The sequence below is a fragment of the Dufourea novaeangliae genome, unplaced genomic scaffold, assembly GCF_001272555.1.
Source record: "Dufourea novaeangliae isolate 0120121106 unplaced genomic scaffold, ASM127255v1 scaffold199, whole genome shotgun sequence".
Classification (NCBI taxonomy): Eukaryota; Metazoa; Arthropoda; class Insecta; order Hymenoptera; family Halictidae; genus Dufourea; species Dufourea novaeangliae.
Window position 1 is genome coordinate 786,211 of NW_015374073.1, and position 12,046 is coordinate 798,256.

General features: G+C 33.9%; 1 protein-coding gene across 5 annotated transcripts in view; it reads left to right on the top strand.

Moving 5' to 3' along the window:
- The window catches only part of LOC107190464, a 57,568-nt gene that overhangs the window by 37,191 nt on the left and 8,331 nt on the right, over positions 1 to 12,046 (top strand). For 4 of the 5 annotated variants that reach the window (XM_015579267.1, XM_015579268.1, XM_015579270.1 and 1 more), the window contains one exon: positions 60 to 119. The exons of the other annotated variant lie outside the window; for it this stretch is intronic. In XM_015579267.1, the coding sequence (XP_015434753.1) occupies positions 60 to 119 (60 nt within the window). The remainder of the gene's footprint in view (positions 1 to 59; positions 120 to 12,046) is intronic. 5 annotated transcript variants of the gene reach the window in all.

Below are 12,046 nucleotides of genomic sequence, written 5' to 3' on the forward strand. Positions count from 1 at the left end.
GGGTTCGTTTGTTGACTGTAGCGCGGCTAATTATTATTTTCCTTTTTTTTCGGCCATAGAATACTCGATCGCACCCCCGCCGCCACCAAAATCTCAACATCACAGAGACGACAGCCAAGGTAACGCTAAATGCTGATCATTTCTTCTTTTTTTTTGTTGTTATTTATTAAATAGTGTACTTAACATGGTACTGTGTCGATCGAACTCACAACGAAAATATTACGCAAATGTGACGCGTAACATTGATAATGAAAGCTTCTTTTATTGTACGAGAAATGTGTTATCAAATGCCAATGCAAACGGCTGAACGAATAATTCTTGCCGTTCGTACCGTAAACCGGGGAATTACGAGTGGCAAGTATTATTTCGAATACTTTCAGCATACAACATACGTGTTATTCATTTTTATATTAAATCAAGAATAATCATCGAGATGCTTTTAAGTAACTGTGCATAGCTTACGTTTTTTGTGCGTTTTATATCATCCGAGTTATTTTTGTGAAGTGTAACTGCTCCAGAAAGAAACAGAGCATGAAATTTGCTCGCTACGCATGACATAAGACGCCATCTTTTATGTTATGCGGTAGCGGAAGTGATTGTTTGGCAATGAATGAAGCATGTACAAGTGTACGAGGCATGTAGTATTTCGTATAGAAGTATTTGTTAATGAAAAAAATAAAACGTAATAGAATTGTACGAACATGAATGGGACGATCTCACGATGCAAAGATAAAACGTAGAAATCTCTCAAGTACTATAATTTTATGTATATAGGACGTATCATTTGTCTTGAACTGTAATGTAAAAAATGAGGAGAAATATTAGTATTTGTAGAGAAGTTATCAATAACTTCATCTGCAAATATGTACTTTGTAAGTGAACAAAATAAGTTGAAACGTGAATACATGGACAATATACATATACGGGGAACTGTGTATATTAAAATCAGTAATTTTGTTTTAATATATGTATGTAACTATCCGGCTCATGTTTAGTACCATACATATTATCTCTAATATTTTACATAGTAAGTAAGCAAGATAATTAAAACACCCCGAAGACACGTCAATTTTGATAGATTGTTAGGCATAAAACATTCTGCACACTAATATCCCTTATGGTGATAAAAAATTATGGAACGTCCAAGATATTAACATTAAACATTTCTTTGAATACTTCATTAATGAACGACGTAAATAATACACATTTTGTATTAGTTGTACGTAAAATAATAGGCGTTGAATTTAAGTTGGTTTATTTTATTTTATCCACGAGGAATTCAATTTTTGCCAGAAACGTCACAGAAAGTTATGAACAACGAGGAGAATTGTTTGGAGTCATAGATAGTGCATCAGCTATTCTCTGAAGCATACACATTAATGTCAACTGCTTTGTCCTCGCACATTTGCTGTAGCAGTCCAGTGAAATAAACGATCTTGTTAGTCGACGGAATACATGAAACGCTCTGTACACGTATTATCAAAGCAGCGCAAGGTTGATTCATGGAAAGGAAACCTTGACAGTGTTGAACTCTCAATTGAACTTCATCCGTCATTGAAATCATTCGCGTTACAAAAATGGAGTGAATCACGTCACGATATCGATTGTGTACTATGGACTTATCTAATCTCTGGCAACGATTGATAACGCTTCGCACGTCTCGCTCTATCGTTTGGAATATTCATTTCGCAAAACTTGGTCGAACGTATTCAAATTATTAATTCAAACTAATAGTCTAGTTAATTAAAAAATAATAAACAAAAACACGTATCCATTCAAATTATTGCTAACATAATAAACTACGGATATTCCTGTATATTTCTTTTCCCTTGGACCGTATTACAAAAATCAAAATTAGAAAATATTCATTTTTTTGAGACATCATTTATTTACAATAAAACTGTGATCTTTATTAATTATTAATGCTTCTGTTTCGTTGCTAGGAGTGAAATAAGGGACTTGTTTTGGACAATGAAAACTACCACGTAAATTCTCGGAAAACATAAATAAATTGAATTAAGTCTTAGATATAAAGTCGACCGATTTCTTAATTTCTTCGTGTTATTATTGTAAATTGTTTTACATTTTCCACAAAAATAATCTCCTGGCAGAAACCTCTGCAGAGGGAACATGTGAAGGACAAGAAAACAAATTATATGTTAATTTCACCGATTCGATGAACGCATTTTTCAAAATCAACAATAAAATATCTACTGATGATAGGATACTCGACATCCTTGAAGCATAACTGTCAACCTCTTAAATATACACTGCAGTAAATGATCGATATTACGAATAAAAACAACATAAGCTACACCTTAAAAGAGCAGTTCCCAACTATACAAAAAATACGTCTACTGCTCCAATTCCTCAAAGAAACAAAACTACTTACAGTAACTCCTCGATGAGTGTTTGAAGGCTCCTTGGCACTGACAAGGAGAGGTCCACAGGTGTATCGTTGACTTTATAATGAGGTTTAACACAGGGATAGAGCTTGGAATTCTGATGCCAATAATATTTGTTTCAGCCGTATATGGCCAGTGGTTTATAAAATATTTAAAGTTTCGTGTCGAGGAGCCTTCGAACACTCATCGAGGATTTATTGAACTTACAAGTGTAATATAACTAAACATCGTCGTTGCTAATCACTTTTGGCAGTGGATGGGACGTAAAATAATTAGTGAGAAAAAAAATTGTTAAAATTTTCTGAGCACACGGAGATTAAGACAATTATAAGGAAAAACGAAGTCGATTGGAAGAATCGCGTTGAAAGTGGAGGGAGTGCGAATCGGCTCGTTTCGCCTGTTCACGGCGAAGAAGAACCGTTGTTTGTGACTGGCGAGTTCAACGTGCACACGCGATAATTTTATCAACCGATCATCGTGGCCAGACGCGTTTCAGTCTGCTTTTCCATCGACTCATAAGTTTTCATCGCAATCAGTCGCGGTTTGGCCTCCACGGTGGAGCATCGAATCCTTTGACAATCTCTGAAATTGTTTCGCCAATTCCGTCACACGAGACTAAGTTGAGTTTTCGCGAGTCGAAAGCGAAACGTGTCAGTTCGAGCGTTGAAGAGAATGAAAGAAGTGAGAATATCAAGTTGTTCATTGTGGAACAGTGTCAACGTGAAATTAAAAATCGAGTGTAAAAAGACTGATCAACGGAATATAATTAATGTGTAAAGTGTTGAAATGTTCGATAAATAATATCCATCATCGGAAGTATGTTTAATGTGTGAAGTTCCACGTTCTTCGTTGAATAATGCCTTCTTGGCTGTTACGTCAGATCTGTTTTCATAATATTCATCCATGTCGCAGTCTTACTTTAGTTATATTCGAACATATTTCCTCTTTACTTTTCGAACAAGAATACGCGTACGTGTAAAGTGACACGAGTTTGATAAAATACTCGTAAATATAAACTCTTCATGAGATTAATCTTGATAAAAAACACGATACAACATGGCAAGAATTGCTAAATTTCTTGAATTTTTTTTACATCAAAATCAAGGTTAAACTTCACTAATCGTGTTTACTGGAAATGTACAAAGTGAACTGCTTATTTCGTTCGTCAGCAGGATGTGCAATTCCTTTTGACACTACAATACACGATGAAGGATGTGTATATATTAATGCAGAAGATGTTATGTATATTTTACTTGTCCACAAACTAGTTAAAGAAACTGTTTTTAATATTATTATACAAGATATTTCATGCATGTTGTTTATAAGGAGGATTATGATTATAAAGTAATATATTGTCATATTAATAAATACATAGGTGAAAAAGAAACTATTAATATGAATATAGAGCATTTGTCAAGACAACTAGAGGGTGCTTCATATATATTATTCATGTACAAACTCTTCCAAGAAAAAATTCTCGATACTAATATAGTTGAAATTAATTTAACCATTAAAAAAATGTACTAGGAAAAGTTATTAATATTTATACATATCGTGTTTTTCATAATGACTACTTATAGGAGGGTGTTCCATTTACTTAGTTTCAAATATTTTTAGTGAACAAATTTTGGATATTAATTCATAAAATGTTTAATTCCTTTGTACTATTATAATAATAAACGAAAAAGACAACATTGTTAACATTAATGTAGAGGATGTGTCATTTATCTCATTCAGTTACAAGATATTTGAGAAAGTTGTCGATGTTAGTCTGGACACATGAATATTTCTTCTAATTTTTCCTGATGGCCAAAGTAAACGAAGTATGCTATATGCAATTCTAAAAACCTAACCTGACGAACTATCTAGAAAAAAGTGGAACTTGAACATTCGATACCACGAACCGTTCTCCGTGGAGAAACTTCGTGGCTAGTTCCTTTCAATCAAATGCAGAATTAATTGCGTGGTAATCAACGATGAGGAATAGAAAGTGTGTTTTGGTTGAGCAACCGGTGGCCAGGATTTTAATTAATATCCTTAATTACACAATGAAAACGCCGGTACTGATAGTAAATACAATTCACACAATCTCTAACCTTTTAAATGACTAATTAGGTTCTCCTATTAAGACTGGCAAGGCTAGAAAAAAGTATACTTATTTGAAGAGCCTTCATCGTAGCAGTGGAATTTTCGATTAAAAAGAAATATAATCATCAATTTTCAACGATCTAGTTACTGGAGAAAATTTCAAGTAAATGACCAATTTAATAGAAACTTTATCATCTGATACATCGTTGCACATAAAATCACGTGCTTTAAAAAATTAAATATCTTTTTCTTACATTTTTTATGTAGAATATTCGATACCTTCATTAACATACTATTTCTTTCTAAACGATTAGCTCTTTACGAATTTGAAGGAAATTCTAAATTCTAAACCCGAGATGTTTCTTATGTCTCTTTTAATTATTTTTCAATAAAAACGTTTTTCAATTAATAAATAACCTACTTTGGAAAGAATTAATGAAAGTATTGCAAAAATAAAAATTTATCGATAAAACTTTTATGTTTCGATTTATTTGATGTTTCCTCTGTGATTCACGATATATAAGATTTTATCTTATCGTGCAATTAAATTAGCTGTCATTTCAGAATCATTCCAATCCCTTTTTTAACTTTACATATGTTTCTTTAAAAAACCCTTATTTCTTTCTATGGATTCCAATATTATTAAACTATAACTGAAAGTGAAATTTATGTTCACGTTCGAGAGATTTATGAAATTGAAAGTGAAACTAAGACTCATTAATCTCTTTTAAAGTTATACCATTTTGAACATGAACGATATTTCAGTGGCCAATAGATCAGCCCATAAGATTTTAATGCGTGAGAAATTATCACCGCATGGTGCAAATTCTCTCTGTCAAATTACGTTTTTCTTTGAATGTTTTTTCGTCTAACGCTGCGATTGTTAAGATTAACTGGTTACCGCAATGGAACACAATTACTTTGTTACGTTCAGAGGCGAAATCTCCCCTTGAGAAAGGTGCTAGGCTGCACGCTCATAACTGGCATTCTATTCAAATTAGGAGTCCCATCCCGGCCTGCATCGTAGAATTGTTTGTTCACAAGGAAGAGCAACACGCTTTTTTTTTATCAGGGAACGTTTTCACCTACTCTAATGATCCACTTCTTCGCCACAGAATCTGTGTAATGCATTATTCGAACGGTTCTCGTAAACTACACAAAGAAGAGTGTACTGATTTGGGGAAAATTTCTTCCTATAACAGTCTGTACATTCGGGCCAATAGTTCTTTCTCACGTATTTTCGTCGTAATTAAGAGAAATCGAACACATTGTTTATTAATTCGAAGAATTTCTTCCTGAAAAACTTTAACGGCGAACGAAATAATTAGAGCACTGTGTACATTTCAGCTGTTTCAATGAAAATGATGCTCATAATGATTCATTACGATTTATTGAAATTATAAGTCCTTCACCGCAGTGTAAAATCGATCGGATAAGTGTAACGCTTCTTGCTATACGACAAATGTAATAAACATAAATTTTAATTTATTTCAAAAAAGAAAAACAAAAATAGAAACTTTCAATTGCACGAAAACACGAAAGTCGCGGATTGCAAATTTCCGGCAGGTTTGAGGCTCGTCAGATAAGACACCATCGGGCGTTGTGCAACAACCGTAACGTTCGTTATAATCTTTAAAAAAGAACTTTTCTAATAGTACAGATAACGATTAATAAATGTTGCAAGTACAAAAATTTAGAAAGTCGTTGAAATATAGAGTTGAATTGCAACTTCTAGTTTTTGGTCTCGAATACTTTGCAGTTGACATTGATGTATATTAATGACAGTAACTGTATGCATGATTGTGAATCTATCTTAGGTATACCAATGGAATGAATCTATTATCGTTTGTATAATTCATCATCTCTTATTAAGGACCCTCGCGATTTTTATTGTTTCAATAATTGTTTGTCTTTCACCATCAATATTTCGCACCATTTTTACCAAGTCAATGGCAATACATTTTGAATGTCAATTACTTCTATTACCTTACCCTTTCGCTAAGAAAAAAGTTCTACCTATTTTTAGACACCTTGTATACATGTTCAAAATATACAAAAATATTTTTTTTCATACAAAATGACGGTGTTGGTGCCACTTCTGTAAAGCACCTTTTCAGCCGACTGTGCGATGGCATCAATCACGTTCACTAGGTTTGAGCTAAAACGAAAGACAAGAATTTTTCATTTTCTAGGAGAAATTTACTGAAGACGTATCTAGGATTTTTTCGATATCTCAAAATCTTTCTTGTTTACAAATGTTTTTGTATAAAACTTGTTGGCTAAAATCGATTTTTCTATTCCAAATGTTCATTATTTTTACAAAACTAAACATTTTTTAGCAATTCTGCGTACTTCTCCAGCAAATTTCTTCTAGAAAATGAAAAATTTTTGTTTTTTGGTTTCAACAGTCGGCCGAAAAGTTATATTTTTCATGGAAAAGAAATATATTTTTGTATATATGAACATATGTGTATTACAGATTTTACAACTGATTTCTAGTGTAGTTTATTGTATTCCCAGAAAATACTCTCGAAGGTATCTATGATTTCCAAACGGTCAGAGTGGGCTAATCCCTTAACCCTTGTGTAAGCAACATGGTACTCGGGTACCCAGGTACCCATTTCAAAATTTCCTCTTACAATGTTGTATGTGCTTGTCTAAAACAGGATTCGGTATATTATAGGAAGGGAAATCTAAGAGTTTCAGAAAGGTATGAAAGTAAAATGATTTATGTTTATCTAATCTCTGTCAGAATAGGAGTATTCCGGTTGCTGAATAACTTGGTGAATATTTTGGTTTCCCACAGAAGGGTTGCAGAAGATTAGCTCTATTAAATTTTTGTTCTCGTAAATTGGTTAATAAAAGTGAAAATTTACACAGAAATTTGTAGTTTAATTGAAAAGAAAACTATGAATCTTATACATTATTATTACAGTAGCAGGAAAACTATACTTAAAGAACAATCACGAAAAATGTGAGTTTACAGTCATTGATTAATTATGCCTCATTTCGGTGACGCTAAACAGTGCTTCCATCGAAATAACAACGAACAATAAAATTAACGTTTGAACAATGAAAGACAGCTAGTGAAAAATGTCGAACAGAAGTTTACCGTGTATCGAGGATCTGGAGAAGAGTCCTCAGTGGACGAGCTTGGCGCACGAGATCAACGATCTCGAGAAGATGTGCCATCTAAACAATCATCGTCATTCCAAGAAGCCATTACCAAAATACCAGAATTATGAGAGGCACTCGATGCCCCAGGTGCAAAAAGCAACGTCCATTTGGATTAACGACTTTGAAGATCGTCGCGAACCAACGCCCGACCATTGGAGCTGGAAACCCAAAACAGAATTCGAAAGAACCTACTTCTTCGACGATTATAGCCAGAACCAGTTCGAAGACGATACTCAGAAGTCTCACAGTTCTTCCAACGAGCGTCAGAAAAATCAGGAAAGACCCCTGAACCAAGAGAAAGTCCCGAATTCTGATTCCAGTGGGACCAGGGAAAAGCTTCAAGAAATCTTCGAGAGGAACAAATACCTGAGAAGACAATTCTTCTCCACCTACGTCACCGATTTCCCCAAAGATCTCGACAGTAGAAGAAAATATAATAGTAGTGGGTTCGGTAGCACGGAAACATTGACCAGTCAGAGTAATCAGTCTTCCATTAGCAGCGTGGATAGAAAAGCACAAAGCCGTGTGAATATCACGCCGGAACTCGAGGAGAGAAGCTCACCCAAAGATTATTCGAAGAATGATGCTTTGTCGAATTTTCACGAAACTTCTAAGGATAATCGAGCTCTTAATCGTACCATTATCTCCGAACAAAATTTACAACCGACAAACGTTCAGCAAATTCACTTAAAGAATGTTAAACAAAGAGATGAACGAGAAAATTGTTTTAACGATGAGTCACTGAGGCGGGTTTACACGGCTGATCAATCTACCAATCGGCAGAGTTTGAGAAATTTCGAAAACAGAACGAACGTTCCGGGCAAGATATGGCACGATAATGACGATAAGAGCAAACAAACAATTAAGTTTCACGAGAACCATGAAATAAAAGACTTAACATCAAATAGACACCTTTACGAGTTTAAATCTCCCGCTCGAAAAGACATTGCGCGGGAAACTCCAACAGAAATCAATGAAATTTCGTCTGGGGAAGAACGAGGGAGCTATTGCCAGCAGAATCTCTGCAAATCGTTACCGAATTTATCGTTTTCTGTGCAAAATAATTATCACATCGGGGAAAAGAGCTCTCCGTGTAAATATAGGATCGAGTCCAGGGTGAAATTCCACGAAAATCCCAAATGCTTTGCCTCTCAAAACGATCTGAAGAGTCTTCCGCAGAGCTTAGCCTTGAGAAGAGTGAAGATCACGAATGTTCCAGCTCCTCTGGATCTGTCCAAGGTGAACGAGAGGTACGAAGAGTTGGAGGCGTTAGAAAATGTTAACGTGTCCCTTATTCGCGATTACGATCGTCCTCTGAAGGGACTGGCGACAGTGATCAAGGACGAATGCTCCGATGACGACAGTTTCAGAGAAAATTCTTCTTCCTCATTTCGAGAGAGATTTACGACGAAACGAAAAGATGGAAAAGAAGACGAATGGTCGATGACGAAGGAACTGCTCTCGCCGCAGCTTGTGAACAGTTCGAAAAACTCTGTGATCGATCCGCAAACGGGCACAGATCTACAGAGGTCACGGCTAGCTGAGTTGACCAGGGCTTTGTCCGATCAGTTGAATTCGATCAGTGGAGCTTCCGGGACCGGAACCACGCTTCCTTCGGTTTACGGACCGATTCCATACAGTCAGTAAACATGCACATAATACGTATTTCGTGAACTTGTTCTCTTCCTATGACTGACCTTCCTCCAAAAATAGTTGCGAGTGGTTGTAGAAATTGATTTTAACGGGGCAACGATTTATTTCAAGCAAATAAACGTGCGTATAATTGTTAGTGAAATCTTTGGTAAAATACTTAAATCAGATAGAAACGAAATTGAATCTAAAGTTTCGAACGAATGACAATATGTGTATGCAAATGAAATGAATGTTCTTCCTATCAGTGATCTTCTTTGGTGAAATAATATAATTTCAAATTACAAAAATAAAATTTTTATTTATTTTATACATATACATAATATTGCAAAGTAATGACTATAGTTGGACGATTTTATGTAGTTTAATTACGCCATTAAGAACAGTAATGAAGAACTGCGTGTAATATGATAATTAAATAATGAATAATAAGAATATTAACCACTTTTGGTCTGTTAACTAGGATTACTGTTGACTTTGACGGCGGATAACATAGTTTAATGTTTTTTTAAAACACAATATGAATGATTTCATGAATTCTCGTAGTAATAAATATGTTCCAATAATATTAAACAATAATAAATATTTTTATGGGAATTAACTATTGATTTTTGTAAATGAGAATAAGTAAACACTTCTACTTCAAATCCGTATATAAATAAAACTAAATTTATATATTTATAAATATTTAGGGTAACCGCACGTAATATAGAGACATCCAAGATTTCGACAAATAAGTAACGAAATATACCAACCAGCATGTACAAATTACCCCATAACTAAAAGACAGCTATATTGACATTTGAGCTTCAGTCAAAAATGCGCTGTGGAAGGGAAAACATGTTTGTTTTAGAAGGTACTCAAAACTTTCTGAGAGGCGAGTCAAGTAGATCAATTTTGTTCTGAGTATTCAAAAATATTACCTTTGTATGATTTATGATTAAATATGTTTGTTTTGATTGTTCAAACGTGTTTACCGATAAATTTATTTCCTTCTGACTACAATAGTTACTTTCCTGTCGAAGCGCGTGGGTGGTGAATATGAAACAAGTTTTATATTAATATTATATATTATTATATATTTTTGTTATATAATAATTTTTCGTGCAAGCAGTACTCTAACTGTTGAAAAACGGTTAAAAATAGTAGGAATATCTACAATTTTTTAGCTGTTTTTAAGAGTCTAATAAAAAAAAGTATTCATCCAAAATTTATCTATTTATATGAACAACATACCGATCACAAACATTGCGAAAATACATTTTTTCTATAGTAAACCAAAGGTCACCTTGAGGTTTTTAAATGGAACCATACAATTCTTTCCGTTACATTGTATGGGACATTGAGACTAATTCAACCAGTAGAAAATATGACACTTTTATTTACACAATACTGAAACAATAATAAAAACAATAGACCGGATAAAAGCACAGAGTCGAAGCGTGCTACGCATCTGTCGTTTCGTGAGCCATCGTACGCTTTTCCCATGTCCACTGTTGTAATTCAATATTGCGTAAATAAAAATGTCACATTTTCTACCGGTTCAATTCGTTTTAATGTCCTCTGGAATATAATGGAACACAAATTATATGACTGTAAAATTTTTTAATGCTTCTAAAGTTTTTCGAAAATTCCTAGATTTTCCATATTAGATATCATTTTTACGAATCGTCAATACTGGCTTTTTTTTTAATTTTTTGACTATAATTTCAAAAGATTGAAATGTTTATATTTTTAACTACGTACATGTGGTTTGATTAAAAAAGCCGTTTTTCCATTTTTGGCAAGCTTTCAAAATCGAGTGTTCCATACTACGTAAGGTTATCCTATTACTAAAAAGGTGCATCGTGTATGAACCCGAGATCAGTGATTTACTGATTTTTTCGTTTTCTAGTTATGTATCGATTCTTTCGTTTTCAAGTTATATATTTGCCAAAAGCAAAGTGACGTTCTACGACTTGAGTGATTTCTCTATTGATTAACTACTAACTCTACTAATCATAAAACTGTTTCTGTGTATAATGTAGTAACAAAGGTACAAACACATTTCACAAAATTTAAATAATTAGCGTGATCTCGCGTGCATGTAGATCAGCATTCTAGATAAGCTAGTACAGCGATACACGATATGCAGATACACGTCTCCCGTTTCGCGAGTGTTATCTTACAGAACATGAGATTTCAGAGTCTGAGCGGTAAATAATTACGATTATAATATCATGAATGTCGACTAGAAATTCCATTCGTAATTATATTACGTTCATTTTTCATGATTAACCAGAATCGTTTTTAGAATTCATTACGAGAAGTACAATACATAAATGATGTAACGTGGAAATTTACGATCATTTCGCTATTTTTAAGTAATTATTAGCTGTACATTTAAGTTTGATTATTAACCAGAAACGAAAGGAGAAATTTTATATACAGTGGCAAGCGAAATATTTGCACGCTCAGGTCATTTACACTAAGTATATTGTACAGATCCAGACTTGCACAGAGTGAGTTATTTAAATCGGTTCCCTCGAATACATACAATGGGCGACAAAAGTATTCGTACACCCTTTAAAACGGAACAACTTTTTTCAAATTGGTTCAAATGACTTGAGTTTTTTTTGTAAAATTAGGAACATTAGTTTACTAAATGAAGTGTAAACTAATTTGAATAAGTTGCAATTGGTCTGAATCGCGAAGAAAATAGAAAAGGTCGCTTTACAACTGTTTAA